Source organism: Thermobia domestica, chromosome 1 (assembly GCF_964235325.1).
Source record: "Thermobia domestica chromosome 1, izTheDome1.hap1.1, whole genome shotgun sequence".
Classification (NCBI taxonomy): Eukaryota; Metazoa; Arthropoda; class Insecta; order Zygentoma; family Lepismatidae; genus Thermobia; species Thermobia domestica.
This window is the reverse complement of record NC_137454.1, coordinates 259,822,687-259,848,537: the sequence shown is the minus strand read 5'-3', so window position 1 is coordinate 259,848,537 and position 25,851 is coordinate 259,822,687. Positions and strand designations below refer to the sequence as shown.

At 35.7% G+C, this 25,851-nt stretch overlaps 1 protein-coding gene across 3 annotated transcripts in view; it reads left to right on the top strand.

Moving 5' to 3' along the window:
- Window positions 1–25,851, top strand: part of Herc4 (HECT and RLD domain containing E3 ubiquitin ligase 4) — a 171,408-nt gene that overhangs the window by 129,060 nt on the left and 16,497 nt on the right. For all 3 annotated transcript variants that reach the window (XM_081726048.1, XM_081726055.1, XM_081726061.1), the window contains exons 18-19: window positions 7,744–7,921; window positions 17,936–18,068. In XM_081726048.1, coding sequence (XP_081582174.1) covers window positions 7,744–7,921; window positions 17,936–18,068 — 311 coding nt within the window. The remainder of the gene's footprint in view (window positions 1–7,743; window positions 7,922–17,935; window positions 18,069–25,851) is intronic.

Genomic DNA, 25,851 nt, shown 5'->3' with positions numbered 1-25,851 from the left:
TGGTTTAAACCATGGGTTAAACCACCTTGGTTTAAACCAGCCAACCCTGATATAGAGTAATGATAACAATTTACAGTACAGTAATTTTTGTATAGTATCGTCTACCTCTTTCAAGAGCTACGAGTGTTTCCGTCGGAGCAGAAGATGATGTGAGAAAATTTTAAAGGAATTAATATCTCAAAAACCTCCACTACTTTTCAACAAGCCTTCAGGTGCCAATATTTGACAATTGAGACGGTTAGCTTTAACCTTGAGAATATTCCGGAATTACTAAAGCTCCTCACTGATGAAAGGAGTCAGTATAGCTAATGGTTTTACCAAAACAGACAGGATAAACAAATACGTACAACCATTTCCTGGATTCCTATGCATGCTTTTTCTTATTCACATCTTCCTTCACCATCCCTTTATCAGGGTAGTGTTTGGCCATTGACCTCCACGAACAAATCATGGGAATCCATGCTCTTTGTCTCTAGTCTCACAGAATATCTGCCTCTCATATGAGAATACGAAAGAATTAAGAAAAACAACAAAACGGTATTTTGCGTTGCCAAGATACGCAGGTAAATTTATCGTTATCATTATAGGATAAACATTGCTTCAGTGCAACCAACTTCCAAGGTAGACAGGTGGCCAACTTACAGAGTAATAAGTAACGAATGTCTTATGGGAAAAGGTAGGTTCAAGACGAATCAAGCCCAGATGAGCAGGTGGCCAACATAGAGAGGTGGCCAAGTTGACAGGTTTTACTGTATTTATTTATTATTATTTTTATACTTATCACTACGTATTTTTCTCACTGTCAATAACAACAGTCACACATTAATTTCCTTCAGGGTTTCAAGATTGATCCCTCACGGTTATCATGGCATTCAAATGCTGTATCTTGTTACACTGTTAAAGGGAAATTATGAGGCAATAAATGTATCATCTTGTGTATTATTTTCTTGTTATATTTATCTCGTTTCTCCTATTTTACACTATATATTCTTCTTTCCATTTATTTTCTTACTGTTACTTTAATCTTTTTTCTTTTTTCTTACTTTTTTCTCTCATCCGATATAGCGTTGTGTTTATACCAAGGGATGCAACATATATATTAGATCGGTGCGAATAAAATGTCCGCTTTGACGTCTGGTGGATATTCACCTCAGCAATACAACATAAGAATGGACTAAGGTAACACGTCTAACGTCATGAATTCAATACACGTCCAGCAAATAAACGGTAATATTCACGTAATGAGGTTGTAGTGCGTTGTTGAACAGGATTGTGTAAAATTGCACGATGGAAAATACACAATTGCGAGTGAATTTTCTTTACAAATTCAAACTGGGACATTCTACACAGCAAGTCGCAAAAACCATTAACGGTGCATTTGGACCATGGAATTGCGAATGAATATTCCATTCCCTGTTGGTTTTTCAGATTTCGTTCTGGTGATACAACATTGCAGAATAAGCATTGTGTGCACCGGAAACCAAACATGTTCGGATGAGCTCCTTAAGGACACCGAAGAAGCATATCCTGGGAAAAATGTCCACACCACTGCAGAAGAGTTAGACATATCATACCACTGTCGTTCGGCGGCCCCTGCAATTAGTAAGGTGAAAATGTTGCATTCATGGGTGTCATATAATTGAAATCGGCAAACAAGAATAATCGCTCTGAAAATATGCAGTTTTCTAGGTGTAAGGAATAACCAGGAATTTTTATTGTATCGGATTGTCACTTCAGATTTAAAAAAAAAAAAAAATGCTTAGGCAGCCGTAAACGGTAAGGACAATGGTTGGATCGTGATCGACTGTTTCTTAAACTGCCTCTACACGCACAGAAACTAGTTGCTGGTACAGTGGTCTGTGATGTGTATAGTGGTTTACATTAAATACGTCATGTCTAGGGAAGTAAAACCATCAATGCAAAGCTTTACAGTGTTGAACCCCATGAAATGCATCACCAATTTCTTCTTAAGCATCCAACAATGGTCAACAGACGTGGTAGTTCTCATGTTGCAGAATGAAACCTTTCCTCACCCTCTGTGTATTTTCCTGACATCTCTTGCACTGACTATCATTTCTTCTTCCTGCATAACGATAATGTCTTAGAAGGTGAGACCTACGTGATGAACGGGCTATTGGGAAATGTTCACATCGAAGATTCTAGACTTCTTTCGTCATACAATCCGATCTCTATCTGATCGATGGCAAAAGTGTGCGGTTGCAGACTGCGACTATTTTGATTAACCAAATGTTCTAGTTTTCATTCTTTTGGCCTTCGGAAATGACACACCTGGGACGACATTTCATTTGCACTAACCTAATGCAACAAATGATCCGAGAACAGATATACTGAAAATAATTGATACATTGGTATATGAAACAATGCGTTCCACTAAATACATTAAAGAGAAATACTGAATTTTCGAGCTTCGACGAATCAACCTTGAGCGTACGAAGAAAAGAAAATAATAATAAAAATTACAAGAAAAAAGAAAAAGAAAGATCACAAAGCGTCTTCTATTTATTAAGAGTGAAGATCTAAAAATAAACATGTCATGTGGAAACATATATAAATTTATGTTTAAGACTGGTATAAGACTAGAACCGTAAGTAGGTGTTCAAACTTAAATATTTTCTCAGAATAGTTATACAAGGGTTAAACGAAAGTCATAGCAGTTCATCCAAGAGTACAAACTATTTACTGAGAACGTACAAATGCTTTATACATTCAAACATGTATGACCTGCTGTCACACAGCTGAAAGACGCGAGTTTGACTCCCTACGAGAGCTCGTGTGTTTCGGATTCCATTTTAAGCAGTAGGTCCATGTCTCGCTGCCAAACGTGATGCTAAACCCCAATTCAACCAACAGGAGCTAATAAACACTGAACATCAGTTTCAGTCCCGTTTTGATTAATTTTCACGACAGAACTCCATTTCGCATAGAGTGGCGTCTCTAACAGAAGAGCGCTATTTTTTTTTTTTTTTTTTTTTTCGATTGGGAGAAGAGATGAAAGTCTCAGGGGATCTGAAGAGTATGGAGATGTTCAAAGAGCTCCTATCCCCGCCGTCGAAATAAGTCTCCTACAAGAGTAGGATTGTTATTGTGACAGTCGTGTTGTCACGTGTACAATGCGCAGACGTGGTTGGACCGCCGCCGTTTCCTCCAAAAGCAGAACAAAAGTGACGATTTAAGAAGAGGTAGTACGCGGTCTGGAATGAGCTAGTGGTGTAGAACCACATGACGGTTATTCCATGCAAAAATGGACAAACGACATCAGTTGTAGTTTATTAGGAAGTTCCTTAGTTTTGGCCTGAACGTAAAGTTTAATATGAAATTTCTGTAATTGATTATAAAAACAGATTTACTGTGATTAATATAAAGGTCGATGTTAAATGCAAGCAGTATATTGATCCCTTAAATGGTTATAATTACGATTTGGCAACAGTGCTATATATGTCTGCGATCAATTGTTTAGCAACTATAAGTAGTTTCTGCTGTGAAAAGAGGATTATGTAAACATTCAGCGTAATTTGGAATTCGCATGTATGTTTAATTATTATATATTGAAATTTAGATATGTATAATTTGTTGCTGTAGCAAAGTGCTTCTATTTATAAAATGGAAACATGAAAGTAAGCTAATCAATCTGTTAAATGTAAGACATAGTTATTGTGAAGATACATTTTTCTGTTACAAATAAATAGAGGAAGACGGGTATGACGTATGTAAAAGTGACCTTTGATCGTAATTTGCAATATTTTGAACTCCGTTTCTTGTAAAAGCTATTAGCTGATGGTTATTTCCTAATAATTTTATAGTCAATGAATAGTCTTCCTGAATGAATCCATGTGTATCTGTATCCATTATTATTTGGAATAAATTAATTTGATGTTTTTACGTATATCCTGTAAACTAAATCTTCTAATTGAACGTACAAAGGATACCTTAATCGAGCGATACCTTAATCGGTTTATTATGCTCGTATTAATATTTGTTCTTTCAATAGTTTTGCTGGATCGCAAATATCGAGACATTGATTTCTACTCTAGAAGAAAAGCATTAACGAAAGGTATAGAATAAAAGTGCTAACATTATTCCCTTTTTCTTAATGAAATCCAAATGCTATTAATTTCGCCCAGAATGTCCTGCCTGCCTATCACATAAATACCGCACAAGTACCACGCCAACTTTCATTTTCTTATTCAAGCTGAGAAGAAATTGCTTTACCGTCAGGTGGGGTGAAGATGAACAAAATTTTGAGTTTTTTTTAAAATAACTTTCTCATTTTGCAAAGCTGGGATGCATAATTTGTGTCAGCTATAACCTTAGGTTTCAGTAATGTTACTCAACTAGTTAATAAAAAATTAAATGCACTAGAAAAAGATTTAAAAAATAAAAATCATGTGTTCATCTTTACCTCTGTTGTGGGGTCAACGTGAACACCCCATATAATCTTCATTGTAAGGCATCGTCTGTGAGACATGCGTTCATATTGACCTCAGATTTGAAAAATTCATTTAAAAAAAAAAAAAAAAAAAAAAAAAAAAAAACCTGAACAAAACACAATATACAATCATGTACGTATGAAAAATTGTTTATGGTCCAAATTTTGAAATGTAAGCATTTTTAGATTCACGTGCCCTAGATTTTACATGATTTTTTTTTTCTACATCCCTCCCCCTTCGTACAATGTGTAATAAAAAAAAAAAGATTCTAGATTTAGGGGGTATGTTTAAAACATTTCTAAAGCTGAAATCAAGAAGGTTATGAGCAAAAGTTTCAAGGAAGGTGTTTCTCGAAAATGAAAATACGTATACGGCACAATAACTAATAAATTACGACGGTACGTACAAACCTGGATAAAAGTCAAAATTCTTCAGAAGGAGTTCAGAAACATTAATCGTTGTTACAGTTTACACAAAAGATAGTTCATATATGGGTGATAGAAGCTCACTACGGTACATGTAATGTGAAGCATGGTAGTTTGTATAAGACGATACGATAACTCAGTGATAAACCTATAACTTATAACAAAACTATCAAACCCGGCAAGGAATATGGGGCATTCCCATCTGTCAACTGTAGGTTCGGGAAGCTTTCCCTTGGCATCTTGGTATAATACTTAAGAAACATCTTCCTGAAGTGGCCAGGAAAATTTGCTTCCTTCCTCCCTTTTTAAAAATATTTCACAAGACATTCTCTTCATACTTCCATATTGTCTGTTACTTGCCCAACAAAATGTTTCGTTCTGGGATGCATTTTAGACTTAACGGTACCCTTTATTTCTATATATCTGACAAAATACGACAAAAATATAACTGTCATGTTTGTGGATATATCTTGTTCATGTTCAACCCTCTCCCCCCCCCAAAAAAAATTGACGTAAAGCTGAAAAAAATTGTCAAAAAGCAAATATTTGCCTCATGATTACAAATGTCGAAGAAAATAACACAACAATATGTTGAGGCATCACAAGACAAAGTGTCAATCCTCTAGGTTCACTTAACACATTGTGCTCATATGAAGTTAGAGCGACTGTTTTTCTGGGTTTAAAAAAAAGTGTTCTTATATATATACAGTATATTTAAAAAAAAAAAATCTGCTTGCTTCTTTTTTGTGCGTCTTTTATTTTTTTCTGAAAAGAAGAGACTGGCCTATCCACAGCACTAACTTGTTTTCGCATACCTTCCGTAGTTACTTCACTAGAGACACTTTTAACATTTCCCAAGTTTTGTTCATCTTCACCCCACCTGACGTTACAGATTTTCCATTTAATGAAAAGACACTGTTCAATATTTTCTGCAGCGACATAAATAACGAGAAGTGCGTGATAGGTCTCTGTTTTGATTGTGAAAGTGATTTTGAGGTGGTACTTAGGAATGCTGATTTGGATGATTTTGTTACATTGAAATAGTGGATAGATACATAAGTCGTTGTGACTGATGGATCACTTGAGAACATTATAAATGAGTTAAAAACCCAACTTCACAATTATTTTAAAGAAAAAGAAATCAGTATCTAGCCAAACTTGGTCGCAAGGCACACCACAATAGTTATGATAAGTGACAAGTTAATTCACGACAAAAATGATGTTTGGATGTTCCTGATGATTGTTATATAAAAGCTAAAAGATTTTTCCTAAACTAGCATAAATTGAGGTTTTCTTTAATGGCGGCGCGGTTCACAGTTTAAAAATCGCCACACTCTTTATAATCTTTGTTACTTCGAAGAAGACTTCGGTGTGAAACAAATGGGTTTTTTTCTCCATCTTCCAGGTAAAGGGGCAGTAGACGGAATTGGTGCATATAGTAACGGAAGTCATGGACTCAACATAAAGCTGTCCGTGATTATCAGTTCTGCTGTTGACTTCTATCATTGTGTAGAACACCTGTCAAAAATGCAATACTCTGTGCATTTGCTGAAGAAATTTAAAGTTACAACCCAATGTTATGTCATAAGTGCAGAAACACAATTCCAATACCCATGTCACTCTCAAAACATCACTTCAAAGTCTTCAGTGAAAATTACCTTCTGGTACGGAGAATGGTTAGAAGTCAAAATCAAAGAATGATAGACATGGCCCATACAAAACCTCAAGTAACGCTCAAAGTTATTTCAGTCGAAGATTTCTTGTTAGTATCATTATCAGTCAAGGCTGCAAACCTCTCCAAAGCACCAGTTCTGAGCAAACGGTACGTGGCTACTGTACGAGAAATTGATTATAAAAAGAAAGAACTTAACATTGAAATACATACATCCACGCGGGATTTACTCGATTTCGTCTGAGGAAGATGACATTTTGTTTGAATGCTGTGATGTTATGAACGTATCAATAACTCTGGACCTTTCAGATTTGAAGATTTGGAGGAAGGGAGGGGGAGACATTTCTTTGTTTAGTTTAATGTATTATGACGTACATGTAACCTTAACCACTACATCTGTCACATCCGTCACAGTTATTGTATGACTGTATATGTGTGTGTTCTAATACTTCCCAAATGCTGTCATAATCTTAATGTAAAATAATGCTTACCGTTTGAAAATAAAATAAATCTGGAACAGTTAAGCAGTTTATTTCAAAGATATTTGTAATAACTTGTAAAGTCACGTTACACGAAAGTCATATGTCAATTTCTTATATATGACTTCCTCTAAGTTTGTATAAATAAATAAACTCATGTACATCAATTCAACGAAAAAACAAATTGAAAAGAAACACCCACTCGTCTGAATGGCACCTGTCACCATGGAATGACCGATGATGGAGTGTGACTCCTTCACATTATACGCCATTATCAATATCATTTTTAAACTTCTGGGTTCTGGAAGAATTTTTAAACGCCAAACCGTCACTTGCAAGAATGTAACTTGTCCGCATACATTCTTACATTTCTACCATGGACCACCTCAATCCTTACCCTATACGCTGCTCCAACTTCAAAAAAGAGAACTTCAGGGCAGTCCAATTTCACACCAACACTTCACAACTGTGTCTTTGTAAGCACATATTGCACGAGTGACATTAAGTGTAATGAAAATTCAGTCCACTGTACTTTCTGGGAACAACAAAACCTTTGCATGTTTATATTCAGTGTGGACTCAGTGTTTCCAGTATTTTCCATCCCTCGTATATAGATTTCGTATTGAAATCATTAAAAAAACAAATTTTGTATAGTATTTCATTTAAAAAAAACGAAACTATGTATTAACAATCACTATTTTTTAATAATTCTTTTAAAGGTAAAATTCTGTGAAGAAGAAGCAGAAGACGCAGGAGGAGTGAAAAAGGAATTTTTTATGTTGTTGCTGCGAGAGATTTTAGATCCCAAATACGGAATGTTCAAACACCATGAAGATTCTAATATGATATGGTTTAGTGAAGCTACTTTTGAGGAAGAAGTTATGTACTTCTTAATAGGTAATAACTTCGACAGCTTGTTAGACTATTGAAATTGTGGGGAATACATTACATTTGTATATATATATATATATATATAGGGTGCGGCAGAAATAGTTAGACGATGTTTTTTTGCAAATTAAATATTTTAATGACCTTTTATGAACAAAACTTTTACATGTCCAGAATGCACATACAAAAGCATTACATATGGTAACTACGTCTTGAAAATTATGTCAGTGAGGTGTGCACCATGGTTATTCAAACAGATCTCTGCACGTCGCCTCACAGCACTCACAGCTCGTTGAACCATGTCCAGCGGGGTTTGGTGGATTGCATGTTGAATGGATTCACGCAAATCCTGTAATGTTGCTGGTTTTGTTGCATACACTTGTTGCTTCAAGTAACCCCATAGGAAAAAGTCACATGTCGATAGGTCGGGCGAGCGTGCAGGCCAAGGAACATTGCCGCGACGAAAGACAACCCGTCCTGGAAACATCCTTCCACGAATGTTGATCGATGCAATAGCTGTGTGTGACGTGGCCCCGTCTTGTTGGAACCACATCTGTCTAAGGCGACGCCATCGCAGTTCTGGGAGTAAAAAGTTTTCGAGCATGTCCACATATCGAGCACACGTGACAGTTACAATGTTACCATCCTCGTCGTTGAAAAAGTATGGTCCAGTAATCCCATCAAGATAAACACCACACCATACTGTTACTTTAGGGCTATGAAGGGACACTTCATGCAAGAACCTTGGATTTCTGGGTGCCCAGTACCGTAAATTCTGCTTATTTACACATCCATCAATGTGAAAATGAGCCTCGTCGGACATGATTAACCTCTGTAGAAAGTTTGGATTCTCACTAATCATTTGCAACAGCGTATTGCAGAATTGTACGCGAACATTAAAATCCTCAGGGAGCAACTTGTAAATCGTCTGAATTTTGAATGGGTGGAAGTGTAGGTCCTGGTGTAATATTCGCCGCACACTCCTATCTGACATGCCAAGTGACACAGCATGCCGACGAGCTGAATGCCTTGGACTTCTAATTAATGCTTCTCGAACCTTCTCTATGTTTCCTGGTGTTCTCACTGAACGTCGACGACCTGGGGATTTCTTTGATCTTGCAGAAGCCGAAGCTTGAAACTTTTTCACCCAATTAAGAATAGTTTGTTGTGTCGGTACTTGTCCATTTCTGCCAATGATAAAATGACTCCGAAACTTACGCTGCGTAATTGTTGCAGAGTCTTTGTTCTTAAAGAAACACTCCACTGGGGAAGCGTGATGTTCGTCCGACCAATGCTCCATGGCTACTGACGGAAGGCTTACGTAATTCTTCCAATACTGCGCATGCGCACCGAACAGTCGAACAAACCTACATGCATACACAATGCTTTGAACCACTTTACAAAACAAAACAAAATGAGCATGTTATCTATCGGGTTACGTTTTCTATGTTCATTTTACATCGTCTAACTATTTCTGCCTCACCCTTTATATATATATATTTTTATTGATTTATTATTATTTTTTATTTTTTATGTACACAGACTAGTCCTTTCTCTAATTTTATATTACGTGTCTGTTAAAATATAGCACAAATAATTATGGAAAACCAATAAATGTTGTTTTATAAAAAAAATAAAAGTAAAAGATCCATTCTTTACAAAACTCAATAGGCTAATCTATGGAATAATGTTATAAATACGAAACGTTTCATATTTAATTACGTCAGGAATATAAATCGAATACTAACATTTTCTGGGATTTTTCTACTCATTAGAAAAGAACAAGATGAACTTAGAAATTGGCAACACTAAAGAACATGGATGCGAGTACTGATGTTGTAAATAGCGAATGTTTCTGATAAAAACTTAATATTGTTTTTTTCATTTTTATTTGTGGTAAATGTGTACGATATGTAATAAGATTAGTAGTTGGACGCGGAATTTTGAGAAAATAACAGGAATGTGATCACGGTTAAGGCACTCAGTTTTCTTCAAATCCACGTTCCCTGATGAAAGTATCAACCAAAAAGATGCTGAAATAAATTAAAACACATCTAAAATAAATATTTTATTTCACGATTAGTATTATTATCCTTATCACATATTGAAACAACTCACCGTACGTGACATGCTGAATTTCTTTCACTTAATTGTTTCTTTACCACTAACTACTTCGGTTAATGTTACATGTAAACTTCATCACTTATTCACATACTTTTAATTCGATTTTTAACTGTTAAAGTGCTTAATTTCCGGTTAAAGTAGTTTTGAATTAATAAAGAGGATGGTACATTCAGGATTATTTTATTGTAAAATTTTCGTAATAAATAACGAAGATGTAAAGTTAATGTACATTATGAAAAAGAGGCAGAAGTAGCATATCATTTTATTTAGAAGGCGAATATGAAGATTCGTAGTAATAGAGCAGCGATTATGTGATTTTAACATAAAGTGATAGTTGTGATAATATGGGTGTTCTAGGTAGAAAAGTAATTTTATTATATACACGGAAAGTAATAGAAGTATGGTTTACTGAAGAGGAAGTGACTTACTGACTGGATTTTTAAATCACCAGAATAATACGAGGGTCACTACGAAAGTTTTGGGATGTGAAATAACTTACATACTTAAAATCAATTTAAGACTTACATTTTCTCAAAGTATTCAACATTACACTGTACACAGTATTGCATCCTCGAAAACTACTTTTGGAAGCAGTGTTGCCAGTCCTTTTCTTCAAGTGTTGAAAGTTCATTCTCGTAAGCCACTACAGCTTCTTCAGGGCTGCAAAATCTCTTCCCACGCATGCGATCTTTGATCCTGAGGAACAGAAAAAAAATCACACGGGGCCAAGTCAGGACTATACGGCGAACAAATCGTTTGACCTCCGTAGATTCTAAAAACTGCATTGTGATGTTGGCCGTGTGTGCGGACGCGTTGTCATGATGAAGCAGAATCCCACGCAATCCAGTTCTTGGACGCCGCTCCCGAACCTTCTGGAACACTTTTGTTAGACAAACAGTGGTGTACCACTGAGCAGTAACAGTCCTTTGTTCTTCAAGTGGAATAGTTGCAACATGGCCAGATTTGGAGGAGAAAGTTGCTACCATCTTCTTCCCTACACTTCGCGGTCGCTTCACTTTCGTGGGTGGATTTTCGTCTGGAAAGATCCAAATTGTAGACTTGCGTTTATTTTCAGGGTCAGATTGATAGATCCAAGTCTCATCACCAGTAACAATGTCAGAGACGCGTCGAGAATTGCCTCCATCAAATCTTGCAAGCATTTCTTCACACCATTCCACACGCATGCGCTTCTGCTGTTCAGTCAAAGTGTGAGGCACCCAACGAGATGAAACCTTCCTGAGCCGAAGATGATCATGAAGATTTTTTGTTACTGCTGGCGATCCAATGTTCACTGTAGATTCAATGTCCTTGAAAGTTGTTCGAGGATTTTCTCGAATCATTTGTTTCACAGCGGCAATGTTTTCATCTGACACTGCTGTTGCCGGACATCCAGCTCTCTCTTCATCTTTAAGCGATGTCTGGCCTCTTCTGAATTCACCAAACCACCGAAAAATTGTAGCACGGGAAGGAGCAAAGTCCCCAAATGCCCCCTGCAAATGGTCAAGGCTTTGTGTCTCGTTCAAACCACTTTTGAAATTGTAAAGGATCATTGCCCGAAAATGTTCCCTTTCGAGTTCCATTCTAGACGGCCGAATACTGTTCACATTAACAAACAAGTGAAGGCGATACGGCCACGCCGATAAGCGAGGCGACTTGAAACTTGCTTCGCTTCTTCGCTCTGGATACCACTACCGAACGCAATTGTTGGAATTTAAATGCTGTGCCACAACAATGCGTATCTCAAAAATTTCGTAGTGACCCTCGTATTTACACCATATACCAGGTGTTAGAAACCGAGCTACATAGGGAGCGTTTTAATAAGTTTACTAGCTATCAATTATCTACATGGATAGAACAAGCATGTTTCTATCATAAAGTAAATTAGCTTATAAACTAAATGCCGTTGAGTAATCGATCGGTCAATCGCAGTCTATTTATTGGTGACCTACATATATAGTCGCATAATGGATGTAATCTATACATGTTACAAAAAATTTTTCTGATGTGGAAATATCTCAAACGTATGATCAGACGCTTGCCCAAAAATTCAGAATTTATGAGTTGATATTCCTTTGTAACTACGTAACAGAACCTAAAGTATATTTTAGAAAAGTACAAATCCATTCCACTTCAGTATCGCTAAAGAACCGTAGAAAAGCATTAATCGACTTTAAAATAAAAAATATTTACGTATCATGAAATGGCAATAAAAGGCTTGGGGAGGATATATGATATTACATGCTAGTGCAGAATAATGCAAAGATGACAAAACTTAACTTAAAAACCAGAAAAATGAAACGAAGCAGTTGCATGAGCCATAACCCACCTAAGAAGTAAATAAGATTACTTGATAGAACACAATGACTGCTGCAACCTGTTCTCCTGTCTAATAATCACCTTTTTATTATTAATCTTTTTGCCATGGAGTTGAGTATATGCCATCTAAAATGTAAACTGCCTTTGTCATTATTGAGTTGTGGACTTTTTTTTCTTAATAAAACTATTCAAACTTCATCCTACCTTATATGGGATTTCGTGCAACTTACGGTTTTGGATAACATAATTTGTGGTTAGAAATTATCAGTTAAACATTTAAATTAAAATAACATTGTATAGTAGTTAACACAATACCGGATGTGGAAAAATCTCAGCTCGAGTAGCTTGTTTTAGTTGTTTTTTAGAGTAAAGTGGTCATTTAAATTTACATTCCCAGAATCTGCCTAGTATAGCAAGACACAAATGACTTGATAAGTGAACACCAATTTTAACGTGGCGGTAGTGTCAGCTAAGCACTAAGAATAGTTTCTACTTTCTGTCTGACAAGGCGTTGTTGACATGTTCTCACCCTTCCTTTTTTTTTTCTTTTTTTCTTTTTTCTTTTTTTCTTTTTTTTTTTTTTTTTTTAATATTGTGTTGGTAGTAGATACAAAATTGATGTTAAGTTTGTTCTGTAAAACTATTTTTAAATTCTGTCTGTTAGTATTTGGGATCTGTGTAGGTATTTGTAGGACTTTCTTGCTTCTTTTTATGCTGGCACGTTTTGATATCCATTCTGCTATTCCGTTATTATAATAATTGATATAAATTATCTTTTACTTTGATTCGTTAAAACAATGACCACGAAAGATTTACTAACAATGCAATAGACTAGGCTGTTTCAATCTATTTTATATCATGACCTCCTTTTATCAAATCCTCCTGCTTGCAACCCCCAATAATTAATTTCCGCGTTGCAATAAATTCTTGGATTATTGCTACCCATCGCTTACAGTTTTAAGTTGAATGTGTATTCTTGTATATTTTATTTTATTTTATTTTATTATTATTATTATTATTATTATTATTATTATTATTATTATTATTATTATTATTATTATTATTATTATTATTATTATTATTATTATTTGCCAGTTTCATTCTTCATTTACTCTAGTTATTTTTCCATTATTTCTATTTGCTTTATATTATTTCCTGTATTGACAAGTATGGAAGTAAATATATGTTCATCAAAATAAATTAAAAATATTTAAAAAAATACATTTTTCCGCTTCTAGATTCTAATTATATTTATCTTTTTCATCTCCCTTCGCTACCCCTAGATTGAAAATTCCCACAACAGACAAAGTAAACAATTTATTATAAAGATTTTTTTTTTTTTTTTTTTTTTTTTTTTTTTTTTTTTTTGCCACGGCTATGCCCTTTAGAATAAGGACACAGGTGATTTGTGAAAGTGAATAATTGTAAAATTATTTTTGTGCTCTCCCACCAAGAATCGTGCAACAAAAGCATACGCACTAGTAACTACCAGCGTTGAGGGCTAATTTATTATGGGATAATGTAGTGAAATATACATGGAGTATAATACAAAAGGTCTGGATTAAAGAGGGATTTAAAAAGAAATATATCGACATATTGATTATACCGTTAACACAGAGTGACAGTAGCAATAATGATGATGAGATAGGAAGGATGATTACTATGTTCTGTACATCAAGTAAGTTTTTCACCATGGTTATTAATTTCTCTTCCTTTTATTATAATAATAAATATTTTTAATGTCTTCATTTGCATCTTATGGAACATTGTGTTCACGTGATTATACTAAAAAAATAAATAAATAAATAGTTAATTTAAATTCATATTCTTTGCGATAACGTGTTTATAGTTATCATTTTCCTTTTTTCTGCCTCCTTTTTTTTTCCTGGTGAGAAGAGCGAAAAAACCGTACATCTTCGAGCAAACGCGCCTCAGACGCCACATACTTGAAAGACAGTTGAAGCACACCGCGTGGTTCGTTCTTTTGTCGGCAGTCATGTAGGATAACTTAATGTTAAATATGGCAAATCAACTCTGTTGATAGTTGATCTTGGGGTGTGCAGTTTGTTTACAACCCCTGTTGGTTGACACTTTCTTGTCGAGAGAAAAAAAAAAAATCCCTACGTTGACAGTGTGCTGGAGATAGGTGCTACGTGATTATAATAGCAAATTTACTCTGAATTGCAGTACACACTTGAAACATTGACAGGTATCTTAACAAAACCACAGTATTCACAAATATAGTCTTTAAGAAATTGAAAACAGGACTGTACATAATTTTTAATGTATTTTAATTTCATACAAATTTAGTACATACGAGGCGTTTCGGATAATGAGGACAAAATTCAACATCTGATCAGCTTTTTTATTTACCCAAAGTAATAATAATAATAATAATAATAATAATAATAATATAACGATAATATTAATTACTTAATTGATAGAAGAGGTTTTGTTGAGTTCCCCCTTCTAAAGAAGTTTAAACTCGAGCCTTTGTTAAGTTCACTATTATTACCCGGAATGCTTTAAAATACCGTACATTAAGTTTGTATTGAACACAAATGTTCTTTTATTTATTTAGCGAACTTCGTGATACAGCCTGAGATGCTAATTTATACTGAAAAATAGCAACATTTTACAACAGCATAAACGAAGTGGAAGAAAATTGAAGAGTGCCTATGTTGAAAAATATCAAGTTTTCTGGTGAAACTTGAGGAAAACATTTGGAGAAACTTCATGGAAGATAAACGGTCTCTGGGTTTGAACTTGGGATTATCATATTAAGAAACAAGATCACTAACCATTAGCCTACATTTCCTCGATAAGCTATTTCATTGGAAAATTTCGGCTTTCCCTCGCACTCGTGCAAGTAGCATATTTTCAAACAGGTTTTTTAAAGGGAATTGGAAGGAAACAAAAATTACGTATACAAGTAATTATCACAGATCTATTTTGAAATAAGAATATTTATGTTCTATGTAATTGTATTACGATTACTATGCGACTATTGATAATCTGCGTTTTACAGTAAGGTAATAAAACTATAGTGTGTGCCTTTATTTACAATATAGACATAATAAGGCTAAGAATTATATTCTTAGACATCAAATCATAGTCAGAAAATATCATTATAATATATAGATTATTTTACATGTTTTGAACTGTATATTTTTTCACGTCTCACGATTATGCTCCGAGACTGAGGGAGACGGTGATGATAATGAATGATGGTGGAAATAAAGAAAGCGAGAGGAAACGGGAGAACAATGAGAAAACCCACGCACATAGTGTTTCATACCTCTCCACTGCAAGGCGTACTTGGCGCTAGATGGGATCGAACTAGGGATCCCAAATAAATAACAACGAGAACGTCGTACGAAAGTCGAATGTCGTACGAGATCTACAATTCATCTGATCTTGGTCGCATTTGGATGTAGATTACGAAACAAATCTTTTTCAAACATACCAAGTGAAAATAAAAAGTCATTAATAGCTTAAGAGAGTATAAAATGATTAGAAAGTATTTTTATTCATAACTCACTGTAGAACTCCCTCGTGGGTATATGGATAGCGTAAGCGCCTTTAGTTCAGGAAATCTGGGTTCAATTCTCGGCGGGAGCTCATGTGGCTCAGATCTCACGTTAAGGTGTAGGTTCAGGTCTCACCTGCCACACTGCTGAAACGGTCGTTTAGCTCAAATCAAAACAAAGTTAAATCATAACTGTATTTATATTCATTCTATATGAGGCTTGTAGCAGCAATGCACCAAAACGGGTAAACTGCTATATTTGAAAGGGTTCAAAACGCTTTCCCTTTAATGCGGAGTGATAGGCAAGCATCCAATTCTCAAGAAATATTCAGTAAATTTCAATAGAATTAACAATTTATTCATGAATAAATGCAACAACTAATAATAGTAACAACTAAATAAATGTAATAATAATCATGACGTCCCTTTCAATAGTTTCAGATAGCAGTGCGAACGGTTCCACATTTCAACGTCCTATGATTCCTGTTAAACATTTCTATCAAAATAGTGATTTACATAACTTTCTAATTTAATACCGAAAACTTTATATCTCTAAACTTGAATCGAATATTGCAAAGAATAATTACGTGTGACCTGATGGAACATATTCTCCGGAAACGAAGTATTCGTTGGTCCAAAATGGCGCAATAGAAATAGATTAAAATTTAGAACATACTTACAGTCTCCGCCGAATATGCCACATCAAATCCACTCACAGAAAATCACAATATATATATATATATATATATATATATATATATTATCACATTTCAGGTGATATTAATTCACACTACTTCACATGTGGATCTTAGATTAACACCGAATCACTCACAAATTTAGTAACATAAACCCTGTTTAACTTAACGAAACACCATTGAATTTAACTAGATCCGACTTGTATTATCTTTTCTTCTGTTCTGACACAAATCAGTAGTTGTCACTTTTACTAAAATTCATAGGTGGCGTTCTTAATTCCCAATGAACAAATGATGAAGTACGGTACAATGAACCTGACCTACCAACATAAATCATAGTAGCCAACTGTAAGCGCAATTGACTAATCAGTTGTTTCAGTCCAAACTACTGCTCTTTTTTTCTTGGAGAAATGTTACAGGCTCCAAATTGTTCAACCGAAAAAGGAAAGAGTTGAGTTGATTTTGAGTTTAACGTCCCGTTCAGCAGCGAGACTATATGAGACGTTGACCTACTGATTAACGTGGAATCCGAACCACATGAGCTCCCGCCGGGAATTGAGCCCGGGTCTCCCACGCCAAAGGCGCGTACGCTAACCGCTTAGCCACGAGAGAGCTCCGAAAAAGGAAAATATATTTCTTGAATATGAATTGACAATGAAAATGAAAGGAATAAGATGGACATCTTTTTCTTAATAGTTCAACATAGTACTTTTAACAACAATAACTGCTAGAGTCATAATTTTACAACACTGTTTTAGTTCGCATATTTTCCGTCGATTAAACCATCTGTGTCACTCTATAGAAATGAAATGTAATAGAGAAAATCTTTATAGTGGATGGCATTGGATTCGAATCCGAACCTCGCGACTAGCGAAGTGAGAGCACCCATTGGATAAATATTTCCTATATTTCTAGAATGAGAATCAGGCCCAAATATTTCAGATGAACTCGACTTTTGACAATTTTAATCTAGAGTGGAAAATAGCAGAGTGGGGAATCATCTACATGAGCAAGTACCGAAAATCATATTGATAATTCTGTTGCTTGTCAATTTTAAACCTAAACACATTTCTCTTGATATCCCCTTATCTTGATCTGGCGGATATATTGAGGAATAATTTTAGCTTGCGAAAGATTTAAACTTGATAAGAGTTCTTTTTACTATTAGCTCACTGAGAAGTTTCAGTAATAGCGGGGAAAATAGAAATTTAAGCATGACTGATATGTTAAGTAGGTTCTCACATATCCTAATGGAACTAAATATTTCATATATAAAATCGTTAAGCGTAAGCATGCTTCTTATCGTCCAGACAAAAAATTATTGTTGTGACTAATATTAAGGTAATAATGTATTTCTAGGTCTTCTGTGTGGATTGGCTATATATAATTTTACCATTATCGATTTACCTTTTCCACTTGCTTTGTATAAGAAGCTACTTCACGAACCAGTAACACTTCAGGATTTAAAAGGATTAATGCCTACAACTGCAAGGTATGTCATTGAATTTAACTCTTTATCAGTAATTATTATTTGATGATTTTCTAATTTTTAATGTGGAATAAATCCACAAAAGTATGGACTGCTAGAGTAGAATCATATGTTGAGCTTAGCTTCAAAACGTCTCTTGTCCACTTTTCTAAATTTTTGGGAAATGAAGAAAAAACCTTTAACGTCTTCGTTATGTCATTAACTTAGCATTGTATTACTCAGAAATTTTCTCGAGGTCAATATTATTTTCGTGCGAAAAATCTTGGTGGTGCTCACTATTAAAGAGAAATTAAGTGAATTTGTTTGGATAAGGGACATTTTAAAACTAAACTCAGGACAGAGTACGTTTTGAAACTAAATTCAGGACAGGGGGCGCGGTGGCTCAGTTGTAGAGCGTTCACCTCCGGTGCTTGGGGTCCCTGGTTCGATCCCAGCTCGCGCCGTGAGGACTTTGTGGTGGACAAACACCATGCTCGTGGGTTTTCTCGGGGTTCTCCCGTTTCCTCCCACTTCATTCCACCATTTCACTTATCTCTCATCATCACCGTCTCCTTTAGCCTAACCGGCATATGCGTGGGACGTAAAACTTAAAGATTTCATTTTTTTAAATTCAGGAAAAAGGACGGTTTGAAAAGGAAAACCTTGGGTAAGAAACATTTTTCGTTCAAATGTATACAATAATAGGAAAAGAGTTTTTATTTATCGGAAATATGATGTATTGTACATGTTTACCATTACTTTAAAACAGAATAATACCACGGAGAAAAAATGACTCGCTTTTAAAGAAGTCACTAAATATGCTACAAACAAACAAAAAAACATCTTGTAGTATAAGAACTTCCACGAATGTCCTGGGTAGTTGAGTATAAAAGTAGAAAATATACAATGGAGTGTATCTACTTTTACACTAGAGGTCTGCCAGATCTTCCTCATTCCGCCTCATCTTCAGAATCCTCTTCGGTTGTTTCCTTACGAAATATTTCCTTGTAGAACTGCAACTACGGCATAGCTGTCCTTCTCCAAAATGTAGTGTCAGCAATCTCCCAACGTCTTCTAGCTTCTTTTTTTTTTTTCTTCATAGGAACACCTTTCGCAATTTATGGTAGGAAAAAATTTGTATCGTTGACGTCAACTTTGAAAACCTTTTTCGTCATTCCAGTGTCAATGTTATATGTTGCTTCTCCCCTGACAATAATTGGTTCTTTGAGGGATTTTCCGCGTAGAATTATAAATCTTTTAGCATATGGGAACTTGAAATGCCACTGGTTTGGTTTCCTCATTTTATCCTGGGATACTTGTTTCCAGTAATATACTACGCAGTCGTCAAACAACAGTTTCACAGTAGTACTATGATTTTTGAACATTTCCACGTATTCTTCAGGCATCACAATTTATCACGCTGTTTCAGTTCAATTTCAACCCTCCCAAACACCCGATCTGGAGGGAGGAATGAGTGTCCCGGTACAGGAAAAATTAAGTGAACCTCATTCACAGTTGATGCATCACACTCATTGAGCCAATACGACAGCATACAGATCATGGATAAATTGCAATAATGTTTCTCAGTGGGCGTAAGCTTCTCGATAAACGTATTTTATTTAGCTGCATTTCTTTTTGCTTCAAAAAGGAGAGACTTGCTGTCTCCTCCTTAGTTTTCCACTGCCATCGTGCCAGTGCTAAAATAACGTTTACAAACACGCTGAGCCCTTTTCTTACATACGCTAAGTATATTGCAAAATGTTTTCTTACAAACCTGTACAAGTGATTTCGTACCTCCTTCTGATTTGGGAACAAAAAAACGAATCCAGAGTTCATTAGTTTGCTTTGGTTCATTCCATGCTCGCTTCCGTTTAGATGATTTGCATATTATATGTTTCAGTATGAAATTGCCTTGGATCAGTTTGCTCTTCTCTTCCTAACAACACTGGTGGATCTTGCGCACATCTTGTAGAAAAAGTTCTTTACATTCAAGTCTTTCCCGCAGGGTTACGGTCAGGTAGCCGAGGTAAAGCTCTAGACGAGTACGGTTGTCTCTTTGCTATGTTTCGTTGCCATATTGCAGGATAGACTTTCTTCCTTTCCCAGGTCTACATGCAACAATATACTTTTGCTGCTGGCCTTCTTCGATACGTTCCATAACTAAGAAACCACATCTGAATGTTTCTTTCTTGAAAATAACGTATTTTACTCACAATCGAACAAGCGAACAGAAACTAACAGGCCTCCTAAAAACACTACAGCAGAAAGAAAACCTATCATTGAAACCTCAGGTATTTTGGTGCGTAATTGAAGGAAATCTCGCGAAATTCGTCTGTATCAACGAATAGAGCATCACTAATTTACAAAACAAAAATTTATTAGTATTTGAAACCCTATTGATATTCAGTTAAGTATAAGGGACCAGAGACGTTTTGAAAGAAAGCAGTTGAAACGTTGATGAAAAATCATTGTAAAAGGGACATTTTGTTTTGAAATTATTTTGATCGAAAATGTCCGCCATCTTGATGTTAACAAGATACGTTTTGAAACCGAATCCATATTTCTAAGATATTTTTACAGGTTTCTAGATTGATTTGCAACAAAATTCCTGCAGAAATTGATAGAGAAACCATTAAAGATTAATAAACAGTCATTCTCTCGATTTCCAAAATTTTTGACAAGAGACGTCTTGAAACTGAGCTCGACATATGTAAAAACATATTTAACATTTCTTTTATACGTTGTATTACGTGCACTTCCTGTTGTTTGAAGTTTGAAAGTGATTATCCGTCCAATAAAACTATTTCTTTATGTATGGAAAACACAAATCAAATTAAATTTGTCATAACATACCATATTACAATATATTCTGTCTAAAGTAAACTCCTGTTGTTTGTCAATATTACCATGATTGTAAATTTCCAATTCTACCATCCTCCCGCATTTAGGTGTGTGCAAGGCCTCTCCGTTCTTCATGGGTCTTTTTTCTCATCTTATTTCACTTTTTTCGACATCCCTTTCTAATTCAACGTGTCGCCTATTCTTTGGTCCCTCGCGTAGCCGTTTTCCTGTTATTTTCATGTTCAAAAATGTCATAGCTGACTGTTCTTTTTTTATTCCTTCTATATTGCCATACTGGCGTAGTCTAGATTTTTCTACTCTTTCACAGACAATGTTGGGTAAGATTCCTAATGATTTAATTTTTTATTTGATATTTTCTTATCTTCTGTGAATGGTTCTTATCTCTGTTGTTGTTTGGATTGTGCCTCACACATTTTTTTCATCTTTTCGCAATGTAAAAAAAGGAGTGTTATATTGTATATTCTAAGAAAGGTTACAAAACTCGCATAGCATTTTGACACCGTATCGAATCCCATTCCCTTTTCTTTTTGTCTTTTTAAATCTTTTTCACTTTTTTGAGAAGTAGAATACGTGTAAGATTTTCTTATTCGTAAGAACTGGAAGAACATAAAAAAATTACTTTTGTTAAGTTTTTTCTTTAACCTACATATATACTCAGAAGTAGAGTACTATCGGTAATATCTCTTACATACTTGCTTCTTTTGCCTTTCCCCTTTGTTTACACAAGACATCCACTTCGAAATGGGGTAAACAAGAGAAAGTGAGGTACAGACACTACACACCATACAGGATCGTTTGTAATATTACTGGTATGAGTGAAATAGAAAAGGTTGTTATCAAACCGGCCGATTGCGAATTATTATAGTTGAGCTTTCTAACTTTTCAGCATATTAAAAAAAAAAAAAAAATACATTTTCTTTATGAGGGCATACTAAACGAGTGCGATTATGCCCACAACTTTGCTATGGAGTGAAGGATGATCTTTTTTTTTATAAATAAATTCTATAGGCTTAGATGCGTAAAATACGAATATTTTGAAAGAATAGCATACGTACGAACCAAAGCCATACCATTCTAAAACAGAGAGTTGAGTGAAATACTGGCATTAAAAGGCTACAACAAACAGATGTAATAAACCTTTCTTTCCGTTAAATTTGTATCATTTCATTAAATTTCTTGGAATACGGAATTTCAGCTAATGGGTCAGTGCATATTCTTGCTTTAAACGTCTTTTTTTTTTTTTTTTTTTTTTTTTTTTTTTTTTTTTTTTTAAGTTTAGGCGTATTCACAGTATTCCTAACCAAATCGAAGCGAAAAATCTTATCTGCCTCGTTGTGGCCAAGTGGCTGGGTTTAATTTGCGATGAGAAGTAATATATTTTAATTGAACGTTAAAGTGTAGATATACGTCGGCGCAGAAAAGTAGTGTTAAATCAAACTACATTAATCAATGAAGAAAACGAACAAAAATGTTGTGAAGATGCATTATTAAAATGCTGTTGGTGCGACTGAAATGTTTAACTAACATGCGTCACTTTCAAAGGTGAAAAAAAAAAAAAAAAAAAAAAAAACTAAAATACCAGGTTAGCCAGTAGAATCAGGCTGAAGCTACATATTTTTGCCATCTCTCAACCAATGATTAGATTCCATGACGAAAGAAGACTGAGTCTGTGATGCAAAGAAGTAGTCGAAATACCAAAAAATGTGGTAATTGGTGGGATAGATGTCAGGGGAACACGGTGGGTGAAGAAGGGTTTATACTGCGGATCATGGACAGTCTGCCCTGTCCTTTGAGGGCATGTATTTAGTGAACCTTAGAATTTTTTCTCTGTCGACCATCATTACTTGTTACTTGTGAACATGTTTGTAATGCATTATACGGAGTTCAAGATTCTAATAATCTGCAGTGATGGTTTCACTTCTAATGAAAAAGACATCATGATGTATAGATTACAATAGTAGCAACGAAACTGTCAGCTGTGTGAGGGATGTTTTTGGACTCCATTCTGAACAATAATGACGATCCGAAAATTGTCCTGACCGTTTACGATCGTTGCAGCAGATCCATTTTTCATCTGAAGTGGCAATACGATACAAGAAACCTTTCCGGTTATTCCATATATCCGGAGAATTTTACACCCCCATACAGTGGTTCTTGTTGATCAGTGTCAACTCACGAGTCTTTATCTTGTCGGTTGCAGAGATCCATCAAGTGTCTGTAGGATAACTGGTAGGCACTCAGGACTTATGTCTTGCCGCACAGTGGGCGTATCCCACTCCCTGAGAAACTGGCCTTAGACGTTCAAAAGCGTACCAAGTTTGAGGGACACCTTGAAGGTGCACATTGTGCACGAGGACAATTGAGTCCAAATATAGAGGAATTATGGACAATGTACACAGAGCCAGTCTTCAGACCGGCCGCAGCATGACACGTCATGCGAAATAACGTGTTGGTAGCCCACTCCATCTATAATGTCATGCTGTATGCCTATTTCATCTGCAATTTGTACGAATGAATGTCCGCAGGATTGCAGAAGGGAGGCAGGAGAGATAAGCCTGAGTGCATTGACTGTGTGTCTCACTCACAGTGTTAGGGAAGCCTTTGTCAAGCACGTGCTCGACAAACCGACCACTACGCCGTTGGTCTGTGGCCATAGATCTCAGTTTCCAATTGTCACCAGCACCAAATTTTACATACTAACATCGTATGGTATATTCATTCACTAGTCCTAACCCAAATCCATTCTTGATGTTTCTCTCTGCTAAATGTGTAGAATGTCCCAGTTTGAATTCCTGATGAAAAACCAGTCGCAATTGTGCTGTCTCCTTAGTACACTTTTACCTGACTCTAATCCAGTATTCTGCAAGTTCGATATGGTCCATTGGGGTGAAACTCGTGACACGAAATTTCACCTGTTACAAGAAATTTATTGTCATGCTTTTGTTATTTTATCCTAATTACTGTTTCACCTGCTTGTACAATGTAACAATATTTTTGTCGATTATTGGAATAAAACTAAAGAACAAAGAACATTCGTGATTGTTGAAGTTTTGTTTCGGAAAAGTACCGCAAATAAATTATAAGGCATTCGGTGGTCAGTAGTAGAGAATTCGCCTGGAGATGAGTCCCTGGATCGATTTCTTCTAGGAGAGTTTGTGGTGGATAGCATTGTGTCCCAGGGCTCTCCCGTTTGCTCCCATATTATTATTCCACCAGTTATTTAATAATCATTGCGTTACATTCATCATCCATTCTCAAAACCACCCTATATATGCCAAAGTGTTACGATTTGCTTTTCGTAACTCGTAGAACGATTTGTGTAAATGTTGGGACTTTTGTGCTTTTGACATTAGACCAGGGTTCGTATATATAAGGGTACATATTAACCTTTCCAGGACGGGCAGGGATTTCAAGAAAATCGTAGACCTTTACTTTGGCGGCCCTAGCACCCCTCCTAATTCTTCCATGGGTATGAATTATACCTTGTTGGAAAGCTTATGAAACAAAGATTCTAGTAAGATAACCTTTGAGGCTACCGTACCCAACCCGTAGAAGAAGAAGAAAAAAGAGAGAAAAGTGAAGAGTTTATTTTTTCGAAATTTGTGAGAGTTTGGCAACACTGTTTCTAGTCGTACGCTAGAAAAAATATTCTGACCTGTAGGCCAGACATTGATAATAATTATACCAAAAAAATGAAGGGCAAAGGTACAATAGCTAGGTAAAAAAAATCGGAAGGTACGATCTAGGTGAATCATCCTGTTCCTATTTTCCCGAGAAATTTTCGTCTACCAGGCAGGCTTGGCGACGCCCCTAAGTGCCACACATAAACAAAGCATACCTCGTTGGAAACCTTATAGAACAGACATTTCAGCAAAGTAACTTTCGTGTCTCGGGTTTAGATTCAATAGGAATGGAGGGAAAAATACTGAACACCGAACCTACGTGAATCATCCTATATTTTTTCGATAGGTTGTGGTATACGCGAACATTGGCAAGTCTGGTGATGCCCCTAATTGTCACAAACATATCAGCTAAACCTCGTTGGAAACATTATGAGACACCCATTTAAACAGGGTAACTTTCGTGTCTCTCGGGCCAAACTAGTAAAAGAAGAAGAAGAAGACGAAAATCAAAATTTTGGTTGGAAAATTTATTTTTTCCAAATTTGTCCAACTATGGCAACGCTGGTAGATGTTGTACGCATGGAAAAAAATTCTCACATTTACGCCAGACATTGAGAACAATGATATAAAAAAATGAAGGGTTTAGGTACAATAGGAATGGAGGGAAAAATTCGGAACATCCAACCTACGTGAATCATCCTGTATTTTTTTCGAGAGATTGTGGTATACGCTAACATTGGCAGGCTGGGCCACGCTCCTAATTGTCACAAACATATCAGCTATACTTCATTGGAATCCGTATAACACACTCATTCCAACAAGGCAGCTTTGGTGTCTCTCGGGCTAAATTAGTAAAAGAAGAAGACGAAAATCAAAATTTTGGTTGGAAAACCCATTTTTTAAAAATTTGTCGAACTATGGCAACGCTGTTATTTCTCGTACACAAGAAAAAAAAAATCTCACATTTGCGCCAGACATTGGGGACAATTATATAAAAAAATGAATGGTGTAGGTGCAATAGAAATGAAGGAAAAAATTCGGAGCAACGAACCTACGTGGATCATCCTGTATTTTTTCGATAGATTGTGGTATACGCTAATATCGGCAGACTTGGCCACGCTCCTGATTGTCACAAACATATCAGCTATACTTCGTTGGAAAGCTTATGGAACAAACATTTCAACAAGGTAACTTTCGTGTCTGTCGGGCCAAACTAGTAAAAGAAAAAGAAGACAAAAATGAAAATTTTGGGGGGAAAATCAAGTTTCTCGAAATTTGTCGGACTATGGCAACGCTGTTGTTTGTCGTATGCAAAAAAAAAA